This window comes from Dromiciops gliroides, chromosome 6 (assembly GCF_019393635.1).
Source record: "Dromiciops gliroides isolate mDroGli1 chromosome 6, mDroGli1.pri, whole genome shotgun sequence".
Classification (NCBI taxonomy): domain Eukaryota; kingdom Metazoa; phylum Chordata; class Mammalia; order Microbiotheria; family Microbiotheriidae; genus Dromiciops; species Dromiciops gliroides.
Genome location: NC_057866.1, coordinates 226,566,352 through 226,591,101, shown reverse-complemented (window position 1 = coordinate 226,591,101; position 24,750 = coordinate 226,566,352). Strand labels below are relative to the sequence as shown.

The window sequence follows — 24,750 nt, the reverse complement described above, 5'->3', positions numbered from 1 at the left end:
TGACTTTTTGTTTTTCCACATGAATTTTGTTATTTTTTAAAATTCGGTAAAATAAATTTTTGGAAATTTAATTGGGATGTCATTGAATATATAAATTCTTTTAGGTAAAATTGACACTTTGATTTTATTTTCCCTGCTTAACCATGAACAATTACTATTTCTCCAGTTGTTAATGATTTTATTTGTATAGAAAGTTTGTAATTTTGTTTATATAGTTCCTGGGTTTGTTTTGACAGGTATTTTATACTGTTGAATTATATTAAATGGGCTATTTATTACTACCTCAGAGTTTTGTTTATGACATATGGGAATGCTAGTGATTTATGTGGGTTTACTTTATATGCTACTACTTTGCTAAAATTATTGTTTCAACTAACTTTTTAGTTGAATTTTGATCTACTGCTACCCTGTTTCCACACCACCACCACCCCTGCCCCCTTTCTGATTCTTTTCAGTAAGTTAGGGCCATCTAGAACCACATTTATTTTATTTTATTCCCCCAAGTCTCAGTGATACCTAGGAGTTCAAACTTACTTCCTAGGATTAGGATCTCTCATTCATTTTGTTTGTTGCCTAAACTTTGGGCATTTGAAGTCATGGCTTTACTACTGGCTACTTTCTTGTTTTTTTGGTTTTTTTTTTTTTAGTGAGGCAATTGGGGTTAAGTGACTTGTCCAGGGTCACACAGCTAGTAAGTGTTAAGTGTCTGAGGCCGGATTTGAACTCAGGTACTCCTGACTCCAGGGCCAGTGCTCTATCCGCTGCGCCACCTAGCTGCCCCATTACTGGCTACTTTCTTGAATTTTATCTCCAGTCAACTTCTAGGTGTTTAAATTGCTGTTTCTTTATTGTTGCTACTCTCTGTGGTACCAAGTTTGGTTGAATATACTTAGGTTTTCCTTCCCCTTCCTTTTTGGTGATTTATTAGATTTTCAAGATACTGTGCAAATAGGTGAGCTCTAGTCCCCAACCAGGAACCATCTTCTTTGCTAGTTATTTACCTCTCAAATCAGCTTTTCTTTGCCTTCAGTGAGCGATAATGAAGAAAATACCATCTGGGCCTCTGTGATCTTCACTTTGTTGCCTAAGATTTTGTAATTGCACTGTGTTTAATCTCTAGTAATATGGAGACAAAAATTAGTGGGTTCCTGCCATCAAAATAATTTAAACTATGTTCTAAGGAAGTTAGCAGACCTCTTTTTCATTTCAGATTAACAAAATAGCTTTCTCGCTACAGAGTAAATTAGGGAAGAATAAAAAGATTACCATGCTGCTAAGAGAGCTCAGCTAAAATTCATCCTTGGTTGTCTACATTGTGTTTAGCAGTAAATTTGATGATACCCTGTTTCATTGAGATTTTATGTGTTTAGATTATGTATATTTTATTCTAACTTTATTCTGCCTAAATTTCTTTTAAGTACTGAAATGTAGCATACTATCAAGTTATGAATAACAACAAAAAATAATTTGGGTTCTCCATCTATAAATATTTGTCTTTTTATTTTCCAAGCATGCGTGTCCAGGTATTCTGCAGGTTGCATCTATTATTACCCATCTTTTCATCATACCCACAATCCTTCACAAGCAGAAAAATTGCAAAAAGACCTAAAACGTTATCTCACAAGGAAAATTGGATTTGAAGCAGTCATGAGAATAAGGTGTACAAAAGGTAAAAAGAATTAAAATTGAATCGCTGCTTGTTCAAATTGTAATTGAAATGACTTAATTTGTGAATGTTGTTACCCAGCAAATAAAAAGTCATATATCTCCTAACCAGGGAATGCCCTAATTGTACAGTTTTCAGGTTTGTGCAGTGTCTTACTCTCTAATTGCTGTCAGATCCTTTTTAAAACTTGAATAAATAGGCAAAAATAATACTCTGCTTTATTAAAGAAAAAATTAAAATACAACTCAAAGTGGAGTGAGGGTAGAAGCAAGGAATAAAAGGAACCCTTAAATGAAATATGTTAAGAATATTGTGATAAATTATCTCCAATTTATATTTACTTCTTTGGTTTTATGGGAATTTGGAAGAATGCAATCTAATACCACATTTCATATATTAAATGAATGGGCAGAGACCTCATTTGCTTTGGAATTATATATATATATATATGTATGTATGTATCCCCAGTTACAAGATAAAATACCATTAATACTAAGGGTATAAATGAACCAAATTTATTAGAAGTATACTTAAGTAAATTTTAAAGGTCTCTTGTCACTTTGACCTAAAGCTAAATTTCTATTTCTTAGGTCTTTCAATACACACTTTCCACGGAAATTTTTTCGTTCGATCTACTGATTTGCTTTCCCTTGCCAACATCAATCCTGATGCTGGATTTGCAGTACAGATGTCGATTGAAGAAAATTTAGCAGATACTTCTCTGGTGTGTTTTCAGACTGCCCTATTATATACCTCAAGCAAAGGTAATTTAAATAGAATTTCACTAAAGCTTTCTTTTATCTACTTAGAAATTTTAATTTACTTTTTTCTGAGCCTTTCAACAGTATAAATAGTGTCTCAGGAAAGAGTATTTAGTCAGGAACAAATATTTTTTGTAAGTGACTTGTGCAGAATCTCATTGGCGGTTATATCTTTGTCATTATCTCTACTAACAAAAATACTGAGCTACCCTCATGAAAATCTATTCCATTGAAGTTCCTTATGTACATTATTGAGGTCTGATTCTTCTGCCATTTTACCAAGGGTGGCATATTTCAACATACTTTAAATCACCTGCATCGTAACATAATTGCCACTAACATCCTGATCCAGGTTTTCCACCTTAATGTATAATTTCACGTGAGGGTTAAAGTTTGTTTTGTAAAGTTTGATGGTATTCTTTTTTCTTTCAGAAATGTTGATTATTAATCTTTCTTGGGCAGCTCTAGAATTTTCTCTTTTCATCTTTTATTCTCATGTACACTCATTCATAATTTTGCTTAGGTGAGCGGAGGATTCGAGTGCACACTCTTTGTTTGCCAGTAGTGAGTTCACTGGCAGATGTTTATGCAGGAGTTGACGTCCAAGCAGCCGTCTGTCTTCTGGCAAATATGGGTGAGTCCAAGGATGAAAGAACAGCTGTAAGACATGTTTTCTGTCCCATAAGCCATAATTTTGGCATGCTTTTTATAACAAATCTTCTATTATTTACAATTGCGTTTTCCATTTTCCTCCTGCTCTGTCAGTTAGCTCTTTTCCTTGTGTTTCTTGCTAATTCTTTAGTTTGAAAATTTTTTGAAAAGTTTATAAATTTCAGAGAAGAATCCAAATTCTGTCATATCTGATTTCAACTTTGAGAAGGGCCAAATTGGCACTGCTCATTTTTCCAGTTTCAGAACACCTGGTATTTTGTAGTTCAGCTATTGTTTGTCCATTGTATCTACTATTTCAGGACAAAGCATTTGCTCACAATGGACACCTGAAATTGTAAGTATAAGATGGGGGTAAATGGGGTACAGGGAAGACCTGGATAGATGGCAAGTACTAAAAAGAACTACAGCATTTAAATGGACTGAAAGCTCTTTAAGTCAGCTGTCATCGCTGTTGGCCTTTCATTCTCAAAGAGGACCATGACATCGGGGCAAGGTCAGCAACCTCACTCCTCCAGAGAAGATACATATCAGGATGACTGGAGATGGCCCCAGATGTTTAAGGCAGTTGGGGTTAAGTGACTTGCCCGGGATCACATAGGAAGTGTCTGAGGTGAGACTTGAACTCAGGTCCTCCCAGCTTCAGAGCCAGTACTCTATACTGTGTTACCTAGCCATGACTGCTTTGAGTCAGCAGTGTGATAATGGTACCAAAAACCTAATGAGACTTAGACTACACTAATGAAAGGCACAACTTCTAGGAATAAGGAGAAGGAGGTTCCGCTTTCATCTATAACATCATGTTCGGTTCTGAGTGCCACACTTTAAGAAAGACATTGGCAAATTTCAGAATGTCCAAAGGAGGGCATTCCAGACGATGAAGAGCCTTCAGCCCACATCAGAATTGGTGTAGGGTCCTGGAGCTATTTGGCCTAAAGAGAGGAGTGGAAGAGGAAAGAGAGACATGAATAGCTAGCTCCAGCTTTAGTTATAATCTCACTTAACCAGAGCTGCCCTTGGGAAGTCTGCTCCCATCCCTTGTCCCCAGATGTCTTACAGCTGTGCCTTTGGAGCAAGCTCCAGACTTAGAGCAAAGACGAGAGTAAGATCCCTGCTCCTTTGTGGTTTGGGTGGGATGTCGTGAGTCACACAGGATGAGCAGGCTTGGATGGATTGTGATTTGGATAAGATATCCTTCCATTATCTTTACTCATAACACCCTCCCCTTCTCTCCCACCCCCCCCCCCCATCTTCCAAATTTCTCATGACACAAAAAGGTTGAGTCTCTAACCTATCCTGTCTTTCTCTTTAGCCTGTTAATACCTTGACAACCCCACCTGATCCCCTTTCCTGTCCTTCACCAACACCTCATCTTTTTTTCTTTTTTTGGCCAGGGGGTTACTTTATGTTACATCATCCTATCAACTAATTGCTTTCTCCTTCTCTTGCTTTTCCTGCTTCTTCTTCAAGCTTTTCTCTTCCTGCAGCTTCTCATTTCTGTCACCTGCTCTTGCTACGGTTACTTTCTCAGGACCTTCTTCATAGTGAATCCTTCTCCTTTAGCTCTAACCCTTCTTTTCTTAGCTTTCTCTTTAGAATCTTTCTGAACTTTAATTTGAGTCTTTCTCATCCTTCTTCTTTAGTCTTTTCATTAACTCTTCAGCTTCTCCCAAATTTCTCTTCCCTCAATCCAATTTCTGGTCTTCTTTTCTATTCCAAAGGCCTCCAAACCATTTTTATAGTTTCTTACTACTCAACACAAGTCCTTTTCCTTCTGTTTCCTCTACCCAGCCTTCACCTTCAGGACCCAGAAGAACAATGTGAAAGAGTAGACCCATGGCCCAAGAACTAGACTAGTGATTGAGTAGAAAATCTCTCTGGCTCATTCACATTTGGGAAATTGCTTACTGAATTCACTAAGTCTAGGATGTCCATTGCCACAGAAGCCCAGTGTTCTCATGGTGGTACTGTAATAAAATTCCGTAGTTTCTTAGGAAGCAGCCTTAGTGCAAAGGAGAGAGATGGGGATTTGGAGTCAGAGGACCTGGATCAAATCCCAATTCCGCCACATTCTACCTCTTGATACTGGAGAGGTCAGTTAACCTCTCTGTGGGCCTCAGTTTCCCTTTCAGACCTAAATGCTATGATCAGGTGCTCCTGTGATTTCACCAGTTATGTGTAAGCATGAGATGGGTATCCTAAGTAGCTAGTTTAGTACCCTGGAGCTATTAAGAGAAGCAGAGGAAGAATTAGAGGGAGAAATGGGCAAGAAAAACATAGGATGCAGATCACAGTGGTGATGGTAATACACACAGTAACTAAAGTCTTTCTGAGCCTCAGTCCCTTTTCTGCAAAATGTGAATAATGCAAGTGGTGGTGAGAATAAACAGATATCTGTGTGACACTCTTTATAAACCTTAAAGTGTGTTATGTCAGCTAGAAATAATGGTGTGAGTAACATTCAGGGAGCTTGCCTTTAAGTACTTGTTCTATCCATTTTGGTTGAAATCCTCATAATCTGTTTTTATTCATACTCTTGCATCTATGTCAATTTCTCCCACTTCTGACCAAGCTAACAGTAATGCCCTTTCAGCACTATCTGTCCCTGGGGCTGCTGTCATCTCTCATGTGGTCTCTTTCCAGCTGTGGATCGATCGATTTCATCAAGTTTATCAGATGCACGAGATGCCTTAGTGAATGCTGTGGTGGATTCCTTCTCTGCATACAGCCAGACCTCTTCCACTTCGCAGCAGTCTGCTCTCATCGCTCCCACCTCCCTCAAGCTGTTTCCTCTGTATGTTTTGGCACTTCTAAAGCAGGTACTTCATCTTTAATTATTAGACCTGAGTTGTATTTTTATTTCCAGAAGTTCAGACAAGCTGTAAAGGACAATAATATAGGGTGTGGGATACTTCTATGTTTTAGGAGTTTTATGGAGCAGGATAGAGTGGAGAATGAGGGAGGCCTGGTAAATGACTACAAATATATGGTTGCGGGGCAGCTACGTGGCACAGCGGATAGAACACCAGCCCTGGATGACCCTGGGCAAGTCACTTAACCCTCATTGCCCCTCAAAAAAAACAAAACAAAACAAATATATGGTTGCCTGCAACTCTCAGTTCTGGTCTGTAAATGCCTGTACCTCTGATGCATAACTTTCTCTTTTTTTTTTTTTTTTTTTTGTGGGACAATGAGGATTAAGTGACTTGCCCAGGGTCACACAGCTAGTTAAGTGTCAAGTGTCTGAGGCCGGACTTGAGCTCAGGTCCTCCTGAATCCAGGGCCGGTGCTTTATCCACTGTACCACCTAGCTGCCCCCATCACTCGTATTCTTTTTTCTTTTTCTTTTTCTTTTTTCTTTTTTTTTTTTTTTTAAGTGAGGCAATTGGGGTTAAGTGACTTGCCCAGGGTCACACAGCTAGTAAGTGTTAAGTGTCTGAGGCCGGATTTGAACTCAGGTACTCCTGACTCCGGGACCGGTTCTCTATCCACTGCGCCACCTAGCTGCCCCTTTTTGTTTGTTTGTTTTTGTGGGGCAATGGGGGTTTAGTGACTTGCCCAGGGTCACACAGCTAGTAAGTGTCAAGTGTCTGAGGCTGGATTTGAACTCAGGTCCTCCCAAATCCAGGGCCAGTGCTTTATCCACCGCACCACCTAGCCATCCCGACTCATATTCTTAATAGATACTTTCTAACTATAAAATCTGTTGATGTAATCTGTAGTTGTTGAGGTAACTTTTTTAATTTACCCTATTTTTCCTCATAGAAAGCATTTAGAACTGGGACTAGCACCCGCCTGGATGATCGTGTGTTTGCCATGTGCCAGATGAAGTGTCAGCCACTTGTTTATCTGATGAAAATTATTCATCCCAACCTGTACAGAATAGACAAACTGACTGATGAGGTATGAATTTTTTTAATGCAGTCAGAAATACTTCTGCAGCCAAGAACATGGTCAGCAGCTGTCTGTCCTCTTTATTGTTTGCATCCTTTTTTTTTTCTGGTGGCAATTGTAAACGAGTACATGATGACCCAGAGGTGTACAGAGGTGCCTTAAGTATTATTGTTCAAAATTAATTGAAACTATGATTGCAGCATCAAAACAAAAATTGTTTTGATACCAGTCGAAAGAATTAAGGAATTCAGTTCACAGAATTTGCCACATACCTGAAGACTATTTTGTTATACTGTTTCAAACTGTGATTATCTAATCCTACAGTAGTCTGAATGTGGTCTCCTTATTGTTTCACCATCTCAGAAATTGTTTTCTCAAGTATCTCCTGATGCTAAAGGAATATGGCCGAAAAGGTAGCGCCCAAAAAGATACATGTTACATGTTCAAAATAGACTTTGTTAGAAAAAGAATTTTAGTTTTTAAAGTTTTTTAAATAGTTCAACAAAGCCAGTGGCTGTTAACTTTGGTGACATTAACATAAGCTTATTGGTGCTTTCTGTATTTTCCTTAAAGGGTGCGATACATGTTAATGACAGAATAGTGCCTCAGCCGCCTCTTCAAAAATTGTCTGCAGAGAAGCTGACAAGAGAGGGCGCCTTCCTTATGGATGCTGGTTCCGTAAGTCCTTAATTTTAACTTGATGTTAAATTTCACTTTGGATTACCCAAATTTTTTGATTGAAAGGCCCTTTATTAGAGGGTATTTTTTCTTGAATAGGCTTATATAGTCTTTTAAAAATAATTAATAAGCTGAATTCACAGTTCCACATATTTAGTTAAAAAACCAAACCTTTCAATCTGCCAAGGTTTTTTTGTTTGTTTTATTTTCCTGTAAATTTCAATTTTGATTAAGGTATAATTTGTGTGGTTTCAGTGATGTCCATATGTCCGTATAAACTTGGCTACTAGGAAACATTTTCCTTGATTGTTTAACTTTTCTTGGTCTTTTTCCTATCAAACAGCATAAATATAACATGTTTCTGCTATCAGTAATCAGACTTGAATGTATAGTTTTATTTCCAGTGCTGGTCACTTTGGATAGGGGTAAGAAAAGGTTCTAACCACATTTCACTTCTCCCAGGAAAAGATGAAAACAGAATCTCTCCAAATCCCAAACAAAAGTATAATTTCTTTTGAAATTATACAAGATTTGGGGGTCCCCAGTAGAAGGAAAGCATCTAAGTAAATGAGCTTTTCCTAAATACTTTCCGTAAGATTAGTGTCATTATGGCATGTAATTATTGAGAGGCAGTTTGGTTTTGGTTTTGGTTTTTAGCAGAAACATTGTTTGGGAATGTTAGTAAAACACTTTATGTGCTTGGTGCTGAGTAGTGATATACCTGTAGGTGGTGCTACTGTAGCAAAAACAAGGCCACAATAAAGTAACTAAATACACAAAACCCTGCCTTATATAAAACTGGATGTTTTCATAAACCATTAATGTTTCTGACTACATAGTAATCATTTCCTTTGCCTTACTACTTATAAATATGCCTTTACTAAATCTGAGAAAGAAATTGTCAGGATTCATCTCAGACCCTACAAATGGGCAGAGGTTACAATAGCCAATGTTGGAAGATGACTTGGACATTGTTTGTGGAGTTGTGAATCAGCAGAAACGTGTTTTGAGAAGCAATTTGGAATGATGCAAATAATATGTCCGTACCCTTTCACACAGAGATTTTATTACTAGGCTTCTACACCATGGAGGCAGTTGTTAAGAAAGTCTCCATAATCCTCTAAAATATTTATAACCCACTTTCTGTAATACAGAAAAGCCTGGAAAGATCTACACGAAACTGATGCAGAGGGAAATGAGTAGAGCCAGAAAAGTAATAATATATACAGTGACTACAACAGTGTAAATGGAAAGAGAAAAACCCCCTACTCTCCCCCCACCTCCCCCCACCAAAATAAGTCACAAGTGAATCTTGCCGAATTGTAAACAAGAAGCCAGGCACAAAAGAAGAGATCTGGGAAGACATTCCTACCCCTTCCCCTTTGCTGAGGTCGGAGATCATAGGGTGGTGCATTGCACACATTTTCAGACTTCTTCAATGTTTTGATTCGTTGTGCTTTTTCTTCCTTTAAAAAATAGAGTATGTTATGGGATAACTTACAGTATGTTATGGGACCCTGGGAGAAAACTAGTGATGTAAAAAAGCAAAATACATTAATAAAACCCTATTTTCTAAAAAATAAACAAATAAATCATAGGATTATGATAGATTTGAAGTTGGAAAAGATCTTAGAAGCTGTAGAGTCCTACCCTTTCATTTGAACAAATAAGGAAACTGAGGCCCATAGAAGTTATAAGTGACTTGCTCAGGTCATACAAATAGTAAGTGTCAAAGCCTAGATTTTCAAACTCTGTTGCATAACTCCTAATCCAGTGTTCTTTCCATTTACACAGTACTCTTACTATAGTCCTGTCCTTTTTATTTGAACATTACTTGTCACTTGCTATTTTCAAAATTCCTGGTGCTTTTCTCCTTCTAGAGGCAACTAGGTATTGCAGTAGAAATTTTTCCTCAGATACTAACTAGCTATGTCACTCTGAGCAAGTTACTTAACCTCTCCTATTATCTCAGTCCCCTCATCTCTAAAATGGGTGTAATAATAGCAAACACCTCACAGGGTTGTTGTGAGGCTTTATGTAAAGTACTCTGCAAATCTTAAGAAATGCTGTATACATGCTAGCTATTATTGAATCTAGGGTTCTATTGTATTGATCATTATTCAACTGACAGTAGTTTAATGGTGCACAGACTCCAGCTATTTTGGTATTCAGTTCTCTTTTGAGTTAATTTTCCTGATATGTCTGCAAATATATAAGAAGTTATGACAAGTTTTCTTCTTGACTAATGGGTGTTTTCATTTTTTTTTATTTTAGATTATTTACATCTGGATTGGGAAAAGCTGTGATAATAACTTCATAAAAGATGTGCTCGGTTACCCAAACTATGCATCAGTACCACAAAAACTGGTCAGCGAATTTTATACTGTTTATATTTTTCTTAAATTGGCTAGCTTTGGGCAATAATAAATGGAACGTCTTTTAGCTCTTGTTTTAAATGTAACTATGGGAGGCATGTAAATACATTTTGTGGTTAAAATGAATGTATTTTCATTTTGCTAGCTAGGTACTACATACTTACCATACATTGATATTGAAAAATAATTGTTTTCTTTTTTAAACACATTAAGGTTCTTTAGTAGTGGCCATGGTAGGTATTAAGACCTGAGGGGGCCGCATCTACATTTTTGTTTGTTTTTGGTTTTTGGTTTTTGTTTTTTGTGGTTTTTTGCAGGGCAATGAGGGTTAAGTGACTTGCCCAGGGTCACACAGCTAGTCAAGTGTATTGAGGCCAGATTTGAACTCAGGTCCTCCTGAATCCAAGGCTGGTGCTTTATCCACTGCAACACCTAGCTGCCCCAGGGCAGTATATACATTTTTTTTTTTTTTTTTTTTTAGTGCATTATACTTTAATAGCTTCATTAATCACTGTGGGTACTTACGTACACCTACTCTCGTGTGACTGCAGTCTCTATAATTTACATAAATTGTACACAGAAGCCTCATGCAGCATGCTAAAGGCCCTGGAGAATAATCATCACGTTGCCTACCCAGCTTGAGGAAGTTAAGAGGAGACACATGTGGGTGCTGGCTGGGAAGCTCCTCTAATGGTATAGCTGAGAGCAGAGAAACCTTGTGCAACTGCACTAGGGAGAGTTCAGGCTTCGGGGCCATCCATACCCTCTGAGGCTATCCTCTGCCTCCTCCGAAAAGGTCTTGGGCACCAGAGGGAGCCCGATGGGGAGGAGAGAGGTAAGGGTAGGGGCTAGTCAGGGAAGACCCGGGGAGGCTCCCAGTATTCAGATGGGTGGTGCTTTTGATGGCAAACATAGGCCTTTGAGTGGGCCTGGAAGGTCAAAACTGTTTATTTATCCAGCTGGTACATGGTTATGGGGATAGAGCTGGGTTTTATAACTGTGGCTATTGTGGCTCTGAAGATTCACTCTTGGCCCGCCGCTTCCGTCGTTCCAGCAAACGCCGCTCCCGCTCAAACTCTTTCATGCGGCCCACGTAGTCCTGGTGCTCACAGAGGTCCCAGACGTGCTTCTCATGGCCACAGGCCAGGAAATTGGGAAAGCTGTCCCGCTTACACTTGAGGAATCGGATGAGATGGTGTGCGCAGTAATCTCGATGGTGCAGCATCAGCTGTGCATCATTCATTTCCTTCTGTGTGGCCACCATCACTCGCTCCTTGCGACCCGAGAAGCCATAATCCGGAGGGAAAGTGGGCATATTCAAAGGGTCGGGCTCCACCTCCGCGTCCCAAAAGTAGCGCCGAGCCAAGTGCGCACCCATTGCTGCTGCCGCTTCTGAGGCCTCAGCCTCAGGTTCAGCCTCAGCTCCCGGGGTCACCTCAGTCTCCCCCCCCCTCCCAGTATATACATTTAAAAGTAAAGTACTAAGTGGATATACTTTGGAGTCATAATTATAGAGGCATTGATCTACGATTAGAACCTTCCTTGACAGTATCATCATCAGAGACAGACATAAGAAATTCCTAATGTTAACTAGCCCTCTCCCCAAGCTACCTCTGGGTGGTTGTTTTAAGACAACCAAGTAGCACTGGGGCAGCTAGGTGGCGCTGCAGTGGATAGAGCACTGGCCCTGGATTTGGGAGGACCTGAGTTCAAATCCAGCCTCAGACACTTGACACTTACTAGCTTTGTGACCCTGGGCAAGTCATTTAACCCCCATTGCCCTGCAAACAAACAAACAAAAAAGACTAGGTAGCATAATTTAGATTACTGAGAATAGGAATCTGTGGTTCAGAAATGGCCTCTTCCATAAGTGGCTCATACATCAAGATTTATTCCTATTTAGAAAGAAAAATTGTCTAATAGATTTTCAGTGGCATATTAATTCTTGGACATGTTTTACCAATTTCAGTAAAATGGATTGGTAAATTTAACTTAAATTTATACAAAATTAAATTTTCTTTATTTTTCTAATGCTTTTCTTTTAATATGTTTAAATTCTGAGAGTTCTATTAAAGCCCTTTTGAAAAGAAGTAACATTCGTATTTAATCTTTTGACCTAGACACATCTTCCAGAGTTAGATACACTTTCCTCAGAAAGAACCAGGTCCTTTCTTTCCTGGCTTAGAGACAACAGGCCATTGAGTCCAGTTCTACATGTGGTAAAGTAAGTGTTTCCATGATTTTATTATGAAATTCATCTTTCTTTTGTACATCTATATAGATGAGATTGATTTTTTTCCCCCTAAAAGACTGAATAATTTTAAAACAATAGTAACATTCACTTAATGTGTTATAATATCCTCTGTAGTTCACATCTTTTCTTGATTTCTTATTTTAAATTATAGCCAGCATAATGGGGTTCAGTGACTTCTTTTAGTTTTGATTAAATTTAGAATTGACATCCTCAGTCCAAGTGCTTTCCTTCTCTCTATCAGAGAAACTAATAGTACTTGGAGCAGTTAGTGTTTGCTGTTCTAACAGAAATCTTCTTCCAGTCACACAGCATTGCATGGAAGTCACTAGCCCCTCAGCTCTTGAGGATTGTGCCAACAGAGCACAAACTTTGACATCCTGCCAGAGTAGAAAGGCTCTACATATGAGTCCAGTGAGGGACTCTGTCTTTCACCCAAGTACTAGCTTAGCTAAAATCAGAAAAGAAGGACATGAGTTTAGCCAATGGATGAATCTTTGGGTGGTGGTATTATTCAGTGTGGTGGGGTTATAATCAGTCTGGGTGAAGTGCACATACATGACCTCCATTTGACACCATGTCTTAATGGCTCCAGTGAATGGTTTTTCTTTCCATTTTCAGAGATGAGAGTCCTGCCAAGACAGACTTTTTCCAGCACTTAGTTGAAGACCGGACAGAGGCTGCCTTCTCTTACTATGAATTTTTGCTTCACGTTCAGCAGCAGATTTGTAAATGAAATGGAACCAAAGAGGAAAAACCTCCATGACTTTGGAGACAAGCGTAAGCTGTCAGAGAAGCACATGGGAAATGTGGAAAGAAAGCATTTGCAATGCACCCTCCCCTTTCTGAAGCTTTGACAGTTAAAGGTGAAGAATTAGCTTCTAAAAGAACTTGGAGTTTATTTCAGCCTAAATTAAAAGTAGTGATGATGATGGCTATTTCACTAACTACATTTTGAATTGGTTTATACACATTTCCAATAGTACAGCAGTATGGTCCTATTAACTGCAAGCTGGCAAATTTATGTAGCTATGTGGAATGATATTTCATAATGTAAAGTTAGATAAATCCTTTTTTCTTACATTTAATAGAATATTTCCAAACTTAAACTCTGATGAGAGATGCCAAAGGGCAGTGGTACCAGGTTATTTGTTTATATAAATTACTTTTTAACAAGGAATGATTCGTATTCATTAAATGGATTCACCATTTTCCCAGTGAAGACTATAGAATTTCAATACATGAACTGTAGAAATAAAATATATAATGTACATAAATGTTACATTTGTAAAGAAATGTAAAAATGTAACTACAGAATATGAATTGCTTAAAATGTGCTACATTGTTGGATGTTTGATGACAGATCTTTTTGTCCCAGTTAGAGAATGAGGTTGACTAATACATATTAAGAATGGAGTCCACATAAGAAACACTCTTTGTAATTCTGTTTAAATCTTTTATGTGGAATTATTTATGATCACCTTACTAATTAAAGATATTTTGCTTGATTGTGTGTGTATTTTTTGTAACTGATATTTTTACATGTCTGAGGTGTAGAATTTGGTAACTTATGGGAAATACGTTGAATTTAATCTGTATGTCAGTGTATTTTCATTGATCTGATTATCACTATGTGTTCAGTTTCTAAAACCAAATAACTTTACAAAAGAGGGCTAATTATTGTCAGTGTCATCACTTGTCTCATTGTGCTGATAAAAGAAATGTTCTCAACCATCACATTGCTTTAACTTGAAGTTTTCAGAAATGACATGAGACCAGTCAGTTTATCTGACTTATTAGAAGTACCACCTTGAATTTTTATAGTGCCTTCACTCATTCTGAAAAAAATGCTTCAACAACAGTTTAGTTATTCATTAAAAATTAATGGTCTGTTACAAATAAACTGAGATTAGAGATTGTAACTACTATGTAAATCACAGATTGGACTATGGAAGGGTAAGGGTGCTCAGTGTATATGTGTTTTTTTTAAATATAAAGCCAGTGGTCTCGCTGTCTTTGTACTTTGGCTTGTTTCATTTTCTTGGGTAAAATGTGCTCTTTTTATCATTCGGTTGTGATAGAACTATAGCTTCAGAAGACATCAATGATGGTTCTCTACCAAAAAAAAATCAACTTAGACTCACAGAATGTTAGCTAGAAGAAACTTTAAAGATAACTTTTTCCAAATCCTTCATTTTATAGGTAAGGAAACTGACCCAGAGAAATAAATCATCATCTGCCCTAGACTTTTTTTCCCTGCAAAGTTGCACAATAAAAATAACTATTTAATTCCCAAAATTGCCTCTTTGCTTTTCAGATTTTAATCTCATATACTGCCTAGCAAACAGAGAAACATGGAGAGAACACAGATGAAATCATAGTTCTCAAAATTACATGTTTACCTTTTGCCTGGAAGGTTGCTGCCTTGTTATTTCCTGCTCAGAAGTTCTTTTGCACCTTTCACACTTAGTATGGCATCTTGTCTCAAGCACCAGATTTTCCCATTGTACCTGAGTAATGATTCATAAAAGAAAATTCTTCATTAGTATAGCACTTTGGAATATACAAAGAAGTATAAATCACAATCTGCCTTCAAGCTGCAGATGGTCTTGTTGAGCAGACAAGATTCTTCACATAAAAAGTTAAGTAGCTAAGTAAGAAAGCTGCTAAATAATTCTAGATGGTAGCATGAGAAACATCTTAGGGTAGATGAATAGTTTAAAGGAAGCCATGATCACACCCAGTCAGGGATGGGAGAGGGTGGGACTTGAAGGAGAGAGGAGGCTGTTTTGATAGGTATTAAGCAGACAGTAGCTTGTTCCAGATGGGGAAACCACCTGAGCAGTAGATAAACATAACATGTTTAGAAAGCAGTCAGCGGGCCAGTAGTTGGGGTGGAATCCTCTCATAGTATTCGGCAGCTAAATGGCCCAGTAGATAGAGAGTCAAGCCTGGAGTCAGGAAGACTCATCTTCAGACCCTGGGCAAGTCATTTAACCCTGTTTGCCCCGGTTTCCTTGTCTGTAAAATGCCATTGTCAATACCATTGCAGGGTTTGTATTCCAAAGACATACCAAAAAATGGGGGAAAGAGCCTACTTGTACAAAAACAAATATATCAGCTCTTTGTGGTAGCTAAGAATTGGAAATCAAAGGGATGCCCATCAGTTGGAGAATGGCTAAACAAGTTATGATATATGATTATAATGGAGTAGTATTGTGCTATAAGAAATGACAAGCGGGATGATTTCAGAAAAACCTGGAAAGACTTATATGAACAACTGATGCATAGAGAAGTGAGCAAGATAATGTACACAGTACAGTAACAATATTGTTTCATGAAGAACTGAATGACAGATATTCTCAGCAATACAGTGATTCACAACAATCCCAAAGAACTAGTGTTGAAGCGCTGTCCACCTCCAAAGAAAGAACTGATAGAGAGATTGAATACAGACTGAAACGTGCTATTTTTAACTATTTTTTCTTTTGTCATACAAAATGACTAATATGGAAATGTTTTCCATAATTGCATATCTGTAAACCTATATGTGATTGCTTACTGTCTCAGGGAGAGGAGGGAGTGAGCGATAGAATTTAGAACTCAAAACTTTTTTTAAAAATGGGGAGGGGGGCATAAAATAAGCTAGAAAAGAAAATGGCAAACCACTCCAGTATCTTTCCCAAGAAAACCCAAAATGGGGTCAAAAGGAGTCTGACTTGACTGAAATGATTCAGCAACAACAATCAGGTACGAAAAGTCTAAGATACCTACCAAATTTAAGTTGTAAGTCACCAGGAAAATGAATGATGAAAGAAATAGCTGTCCAAAGCAGCTGGTTTTGAGAGGGAATGTAAATTTGTTTTTAGAACTGGCTATTAGGCTAGAAGGGACTTTAAGAGCTCTATCTAGTCCAACCTATCTTCAAATAAAGCGAAATTAATTAATTGAAATTAGTATTTCATTTTACGTATGAAAGGTACATAATTAGAAACACTATTAAATGCCATTAAGATTAAAGGGGCAGGGACAACTAGGTGGCATAGTGGATAAAGCACCGGCCCTGGATTCAAGAGAACCTGAGTTCAAATCCAGCTTCAGACACTTGACACTTACTAGCTGTATGACCTTGGGCAAGTCACTTAATAATCATTGCCCTATGCCAAAAAGATTAAAGGGGAAGGTCTCATATATAACACAAAAATATCACAGCTCTTTTTTTTATGGTGGCAAAGAATTGAAAACAGGAGGGCACCCATCAATTGAGAAATGGTGAAACATGGTCTATGAATGTGAAGAAATACTACTGCGCTATAAGAAATGATGAAGATGATTTCAGAAAAACCTGGGAAGACTTGTTTGAATTGATGAAAGGTAAAGTGAGCAGAGCCAAGAGAACACTAACAGCAATATTGTAAGGAAAATCAACTGTGAACGACTGATGAATTTGGTGATCTACCACAATTCCAAAGTACTCATGGTATAAAATGCCATCCACCTCCAGAGAGAATTAACTGTCTAGAGTACAGATTGAAGTATATACTTTTTTTTGGCTATTTTTCCCCCAGAACTTGACTAAGGAAAAAATATGTGTTACAGTATTTCATATGTATGTCGTTCAGTCATTTCCATCATGTCTGACTCTGTGACCCTATTTGGGGTTTTCTTGGCAAAGACTTGCCCAGGGTTACACCACTAGGAAGTGTCTGAGAGTGAATTTGAACTAAGGAGGAGGAGTTCCTTACTCCAGTCCTGGCACTCCATCCACTGTGCCACTTAGCTGCCCTGTCTATATAATGGGTATCATATTTATTGCCTTCTCAAAGAGTAGAGGGAGAAAATTTGGAATGGAAATAAAATGTTAAAAAATAATATTAAATTGGTAGAAATGTACAGTAAGAGTTGAGAAAACAGGTCTTTGAAGATGGCGGAGGGAAGACATTAAACACACAGAGAAGACAGGTCTTCAAGCAGGGGGCCTAGACTAGATTAGAATTTGGGTTTCTGACAGGATCTTTATCATCCAGACCTACTTCTCTGAAATCCAAGTAATGCGTGTTTGGCAGTTTTTAAGAATTAGCAATATAACAGCCATCCCCCAATTTATTGGATAATTCTTTGGGGAAGTTATGGGATTCTCCCATTTGTGTCACTATAAGGGGACATTACTGTTTGATGGAGACCTTTCTTGCTGTTACATTTTACAAAAGCAGTATGTAAGCTCCTTGAGAACAGATGCCTCACTTTCATATTTGTATCCTTGTGTAACATAATGCCTGGCACATAATAAGCACTTGATAAATGTTCTTGAATAATAAATTATAGATAGATTTTTACCTTCCTTATTTAACCAGAATTATAATATATGTGTATATACACGTGTGTGTGTATGGATAAAGATCTGTGTCCCTCTCTTAGATAATGGTGACTAAGAAAAGGTCATTCTCTCAGGCATCCAGACACTTAGACTTGCATTTAGAGTTTTTGAGCATTTAAATCAGGATCTCTCCTCTCTCTCTCTCTCTCTCTCTCTCTCCACACACATATAATCTCCTGAGAATAGTAAATAGTTTTAAAGAAGAGGGATCAAAGCTGCAAACCAAGCCACCCTGGTACTTTGGAAAGAAAGTGCCAAGTAATGATTCGTTAGATGTCTCTGCAGTGCATTTCATCCCTGGGACATTTGAGGAACTACTGGGGGAAACAAAATTCTGAGACATTAGGAAGTGACTAGATCTATAAAGGGTATATGGGTTCCTTTTTTTTTCCTTTGCCCTGAAGGGAGATCCTGGTAGTAGTGGCCATTGATTGTTATCACTGTTTTGGCCAAGAAAGTACCAAGACCTATGGGAGAGGTAGTTACAGGCAAAACTGTTTGTCTTAGCAATGTAACTAATTGGGACTGTTGGGTCACATTGCCAATGACTGATGACGTTACCTTAGCCACAAACTCAACCTGCCAGAAGTTAAGTCAGATGAACAATGGAACCCAGATGTCCAGGTATCAGGTCAGTACAGTGAAAATGAGTCCAGAGTAGTCAGTGAGTGGACACCTACTGAAATCTCACCATTGGTGAAATGCAGGGTATCAAACTCAAATAGAAATAGGTAACACTAACTTATACATAAGGATCCCTGTAGACTGACTGCATGTTGATTTAGTTTTTAAATTTAGTATGTTTTATTGTATTTTTATTTTATTAAATGTTTCCCAATCACATTTTGGGGGGGCGGGGCTATGGGGAGTTAAGTGACTTGCCCAGGGTCACACAGCTAGTAAGTGTCAAGTGTCTGAGGTCACATTTGAACCCGAGTTCAAATGATCTAATGAATCATTATCTTGGCACTTTCTTTCCAAAGTACCAGGGTGGCTTGGTTTACAGCTTTGATCCCTCTTCTTTAAAACTATTTACTATTCTCAGGAGATTATATGTGTGTGGAGAGAGAGAGAGAGAGAGAGAGAGGAGAGATCCTGATTTAAATGCTCAAAAACTCTAAATGCAAGTCTAAGTGTCTGGGTGCCTGAGAGAATGACCTTTTCTTAGTCACCATTATCTAAGAGAGGGACACAGATCTTTATCCATACACACACACAAGTGTATATACACATATACTATAATTTATCCACTTTGACACCTAGCTGCCCCCCAATTACATTTTAATTTGAAGTGTTTGCCTGGTGCTTGACACAGCTGGTTTAGAGAATGGGATAGTAGACTTGGAGTCATGAAGACTTGACCCTACTTCAAACTGTCATCCTGGGCAAGTCACTTACCTTTGCCTCAGTTTCCTTATTTGTAAAATGACAGGATTGAATTTGTTGGCATCTAAGTCCACTTGACCAGTGGCTTAAGTAGACCAGCATCTTTTGGACATCTCATCTATTATACTCCCTTTCTGGAAAATTAATATAGTGACATGTTGCCTTACTGTAAGGCCAAAGGAAAATACCAGATAAACCAATCTGCACTCCTTCAGAGTCCACACAATATGCCCCAAGTGTCACAGTGAGCATGTAAAGTGTCTCTCACAGTTCACATAGGTCTCATAACCAGAGATCCAATTTTTGGTGGTCATACATTGTAGCTTAATAACAAAAACCTTTAAATATCCAATAGGCCTCTTCTCCCTTTGCTCCTCTCTTTCCCTCCCCTTCATCCCTAAGTCCCTCTATTCCTAAAAAGTCATGCATGAAAATCTGCTATATAACTGGCACGTAAACAGGGCTTTAAGGTTTACGCACATTATCAGATTTGATTCAATTCAATGTTTAGTGAGTGATGGTTATATACAAGACAAGGCTTCAGGATTCCAAAAGCCAAAATAGGATACAGGACAAAAAAAGGACCCCCAGTTCCTACCTTCAGGGAGCTTCTGTTCTGCTGAGAGATACGTGCAACAATTTCAGATGAGAAGCCTAATAATTTGGGAGTTAGGAAGGGCCTTTTGTTTTAGCACCTAGTTGCAGATAAGGGGGAGACCCTGGACAAAAGCATGGAGAAGACAAGCTTCACAACCAACCTATGATGGAGATAGCTACCGACATTATTATTCTCCCCCTCTTACAAATGACAAAATTGAACATCTAATGAGTCGAGTATTTTGACCAGAGTCAAGTAGGATTCATACGTAGGTCTGTCCCAATCAGCCTTTTCTACTCCACAACTGTCTTTTTAAAAATCTGCCCTAATATATATATATATATATATATATATATATATATATATATATATATATATATATATATATATATATATATATATGAAAGAACTGGACTTGGAGTCAGAAAGATGCAAGATCAAATATCACCCATTACTTAATGGCTATGTCAATATAGGCAAAACATTTAGCCCCTCTCTAGGTCTCAGTTTTCTTGTCAGTAAAATGGGGCTAGCCAGACTTGTAGTTCCCACCTGTGTAACTTACTACTACTACTAATGACAGCTAACATTAGCACCTACTCAGTGCCTGACACTTCTTCCTCATAACCTGTTACTAAAGTCCTATGAGAGACTTCCATTGGAAGCCAGAGGGAGGAATTGTTGACTCCTTGTGTGATTTTTATATTGAGGCCACCAGTCTCCTGGGTCAATCAAGGCTCAAAAATGGCTTCAACATCTTTTAGGGGAAAATTGTCTTCCTATTGTATGACCCTAGAATATTACTCCCCAAAGCCACCAAGGTCCCTTCCTATTCTGGAATGCTAAAGCTGACATACAAAAGCTTTGTCAATCATCAAGACCTAATTAGGGGGGCGGCTAAGTGGCTCAGTGGATAAAGCACTGGCCCTGGATTCAGGAGTACCTGAGTTCAAATCTGGCCTCAGACACTTACTTACTAGCTGTGTGACCCTGGGCAAGTCACTTAACCCCTATTGCCCCGCCAAAAAAAAAAAAAAAGGCCTAATTAGCTGTCCATTATTATAATTGTTATTATCCACCATGCCTTCCTTCTCTTTGGCTCCTTTTGTAGGCAGTAGCCCCTTTTATCAATGAAGCCTTTTACTAAATCTTCATCCAAAGGGGCATCTTCCTCCCTTTCCTCAAGCTTCCAGTTTACATTTCATTAAGCTTGCACCGTGGGTCCTGCATTGTTATATCTGCAACTTCAGCCTTTCCTTCTCATGATCGAAAGTTCTCTGCTTGGGGGCAGCTAGGTAGCACAGTGGATAAAGCACCAGCTCTGGATTCAGGAGGACCTGAGTTCAAATCTGGCCTCAGACACTTGACACTTACTAGCTGTGTGACCCTGGGCAAATCACTTAACCCTCATTGCCCTACCAAAAAAAAAAAAAAAGTTCTCTGCTTTTTGAGGACTGTGAGATATGAGGTCACAAAGTTGATTAGTGAATGTCAGTGCTCTTCATAATTTATATAAAGGAAAGGATTTAGGACAAGGAAAAAGACAGAAGCAAAAAGAATATTTGGGATAGAAAGGACAATAGTGATTAATGACTTATTTATCAAAGACCATATAGGTAAGAGGATAATGTCATGAGAAGGGAAATAAGTACTGAGGGGAAAAAAACAACCCTGACGGGGAACAAGTGACTGACTACTCCCTCAATGTTTGCAGGAGAGGAGAGGAAAACAGAATCTAGGACTCATACCCTAGATGTGGGGAGAGTACATTTTAAAAGGTTTAGAGAAATGATAGATAAGATTTCCATGATCTGATATTATGCAGGAAAAGCCATCCTAGGAACAATGTGGCACCCTCAAGAATGGTGTTCTCCAATTTTCCATTGGATCTGGGATTTCACTGAGGTAAGCATTTCCTCCAGCAACGGAGACCACAACCCTTCCATACCTACCAATTCTGTGCAGTTCTTTATTCTACCATAAATTACAAGAGTAGATATGCTGAGTCCCTTCCTTGAATTTTCTAATTTGGTTATCCCTTTGCTCTAATTATATAACTAGCCCAGCATCTTTTTCTGATCACATTTCTTTGTTGTTGTTTAGTTGTTTCCAGCTGTGTCCAACTCTCTGTAACCCCATTTGGGATTTTTTTGTCAGAGATACTGGAATAGTTTGCCATTTCCTTCTCCAGCTCATTTTACAGATGAGGAAACTGAGACAAACAGGGTTAAGTGACTTGCCCAGGAACACACAGCTAGTAAATGTCTGAAGTTACTCTGGTCTTCCTGATTCCACTGCACCACCTAGCTGCCCTATGATCTATTCACACCATTTCTTTTTTTTCTTTTTTTTAGTGAGGCAATTAGGGTTAAGTGACTTGCCCAGGGTCACACAGTATTAAGTGTCTGAGGCCGGATTTGAACTCAGGTACTCCTGATTCCAGGGCCAGTGCTCTATCCACTGCGCCACCTAGCTACCCCTACACCATTTCTTAATACCCTCAAATTCTATACCTTTTCTCCTTTTCAAAACCAAACTAGGGGGCAAGGGGGAATTTTCTGCTCCCTTTATCTTTCAGGTCCTCTCCTCTCACTCATTTTGCAATCTGGTTTCCAACCTCATCATTCAACTAAAACTGTTCTCTCCCAAGTGATCTCCTAATTGCCAAACTTAATGGTCTTTTCCAAATTCTCATCCTCCCTGACCGTTCCACAGTATTCTACACTGTTAACTACTCTTTCTTATTGGATATTCTCTCTCCTTTGGGTTTTAGTGACACTCTTCTCTCTTGGTTCTCTTAATTATATGACCATTCTTCTCAGTCTTCTTTTCTGGTTCATTACCTAAATCATCCCCTAAATGGGGGTGTACCTCAAGGCTCTTCTTGGGGCCTCTTCTATTATTTCTTACCTGGAGACCTCATCAGCTACTGTGTATTTATCATCTCTATGTAGAAGATGCTCAAATAGATAAATCCAGCCATGTTATCCCGAGCTACAATTATGCATCTCCAACTGACTATTTGGATCATTCAAACTGAGTGCCCCATAGACATCTGAGTCAAAATGTCCCTTTTCCCCAAAACTCACCTCTCTTCTGAACATCTATCTTTATTTCTGTCAAGGGCACCAATACATTCCCAGATTCCTAGGTTCACAACCTCAGTGTTACCCTCAACTCCTCATTCTCCCTCACCCCACATAGCGAATGAGGTGAAAATCTTTGGTCACTGCTACCTCACTTGCACCTGTCCCCATGCATTTATTGCATGTTTACTATGTTCCAGATCCTATTCCAAGTTCTAGATATTAAATTATAAGTAAGCAAGATATTACTTGCCCTCCAGGAGCTTATATTTTATTAGAAGAAGATAATACAATGGGGTGGGGTGATGATTGACGTATCCTTTCTGGGAATGGCGGTGTTGATTTGATTACTGTTCTCAGAGCCAAAGCTCTGGACTGTCTGAGAGAGATGAAGGGTCACCCATCAGAGCCAAGGGCTCTAGAAAAAGCGTATGATTTCCAGTCAGGGGAGAAAGAGGAGGAAGAAGTTGGAATGTAGAATGTATATAGGTACCACTCTTGTTCAGGTACTCATCACCTCTTGCCTGGACTATTGCAATGGCCTGCTCAGTAGTTTCCCTATTTCAGCTCTAGCCCCTCTCCAATCTACACTATTCAAAAATGATTTTTCTAAAGGGTAGATCTGATCATGTGACTCAATAAAATTCAATATCTCCTTCTTGCTTCTAGGATCAAACACAATCTTCTCTGCTTGGCTTTTAAAGCCCTTTACAACCTGACCCCAAACTACCTTCCTACCCTTAGTAAACAAAATACCCCTTCCCATACTTTATGATACAACCCAACTGGCCTTCCCACTGTTCCTTACACATGGCGTTCCATCTCATCTTGGCCTCTTTGCCCTGTCTGTCCCCCAACCCTAAAATGTACCCCCAGCTGCCCTGTGCCTCTGAGATGCTTGGTGCCTTCAAAGCTCTGTTCAAACACCATGTTCTCCATGAAGCCTTTCCTGACCCTTCCATCTGCTATGCTCTCTCTCCATACATTTATCTTGGGATTATTTTGTGTATATTTCGCATATACTATGTAAGTTGCTGCCCATTTTGGATCAGGACAATTTTATTCATGGAAAGGAACAAAAACATGGAGAGTTCTGAAACTCTGGAAAATCAGTCCCATGGAAAAGAACTTGGGGAGAAACGCACAGTTCTGAGAGAGCCTTAGTGAAGGCAACCCTTGGAGGAGAGTACTTACTGAAGACAAAGATGGTGGAGATAACTTGTCTCAAGCAGCTAATTAACATCTTTGGCCACTATGAAGACTTTTGAGGTTGATATTTAGGAAATTGGGCAGCTAAGCGTCACAATGCTGGATCTGGAGTCAAGAAGACATCTTTCTGAGTTCAAATCCAGCCTCAGACATTTACTAGCTGTCTGTCCCTGGGTGAGTCACTTAATCCTGTTTGCCTCAGTTCCTCAACTGTAAAATCAGAAGGAAATGGCAAAGCACTCCAGTATACTGGTCAAGAAAATCCCAAATGGGGTTACCAAGAGTCAGATACAACCAAAAAAAGGACTCAACAACAACAAAGCTAGGAAATCCTATCAGGATTATCAATGACAGCTTTTTGGTGGTTATGAGACAACTGCATATTGCCTTTGTGGGTCAAGGATATGAATTTTGGCTTTTCTCCCTAAGATAAAAAAGAGCGGGAGGCAGCTAGATGGCGCAGTGGTTAAAGCACCGGCCCTGGATTCAGGAGTACCTGAGTTCAAATCCGGCCTCAGACACTTGACACTTACTAGCTGTGTGACTCTGGGCAAGTCACTTAACCCCCATTGCCTAAAAAAAAAAAAAAAAAAAAAAGAGCAAAATGCCTTTATTGTAGGAAACAGCCTGAGAAAAGGCAGAAGGAGCCAGGGAAAGAAACAGAGGAGACAGAATTAAGACTGCTCTCTGCTACTTGAAAAAATGGAAGATGAAAAGCATCTAAACTGAGAGTTTAGGGAAGGAGGAGATTAGAGCTTGCCTTATCCACACTGATCTGACTGGATGGAGAAAGGTTTTGC

General features: G+C 38.8%; 2 protein-coding genes across 5 annotated transcripts in view; one reads left to right on the top strand and one right to left on the bottom strand.

Annotated features, from left to right (window-relative positions):
* The window catches only part of SEC24B (SEC24 homolog B, COPII coat complex component), a 99,015-nt gene extending 85,213 nt beyond the window's left edge, over positions 1-13,802 (top strand). For all 4 annotated transcript variants that reach the window (XM_043970329.1, XM_043970328.1, XM_043970327.1 and 1 more), the window contains 9 exons: positions 1,511-1,669; positions 2,257-2,430; positions 2,951-3,061; positions 5,740-5,915; positions 6,862-6,999; positions 7,564-7,668; positions 9,943-10,035; positions 12,164-12,267; positions 12,916-13,802. In XM_043970329.1, the coding sequence (XP_043826264.1) occupies positions 1,511-1,669; positions 2,257-2,430; positions 2,951-3,061; positions 5,740-5,915; positions 6,862-6,999; positions 7,564-7,668; positions 9,943-10,035; positions 12,164-12,267; positions 12,916-13,030 (1,175 nt within the window). In that variant the 3' untranslated portion in view covers positions 13,031-13,802. The remainder of the gene's footprint in view (positions 1-1,510; positions 1,670-2,256; positions 2,431-2,950; positions 3,062-5,739; positions 5,916-6,861; positions 7,000-7,563; positions 7,669-9,942; positions 10,036-12,163; positions 12,268-12,915) is intronic.
* Positions 10,976-11,517, bottom strand: LOC122730841 (NADH dehydrogenase [ubiquinone] 1 beta subcomplex subunit 7-like). Its single transcript, XM_043970330.1, has one exon. It carries the CDS (start codon positions 11,419-11,421, stop codon positions 11,047-11,049), a length of 375 nt encoding a protein of 124 aa, XP_043826265.1. The 5' UTR covers positions 11,422-11,517; the 3' UTR covers positions 10,976-11,046.
* Positions 13,803-24,750: the final 10,948 nt, after the last annotated feature.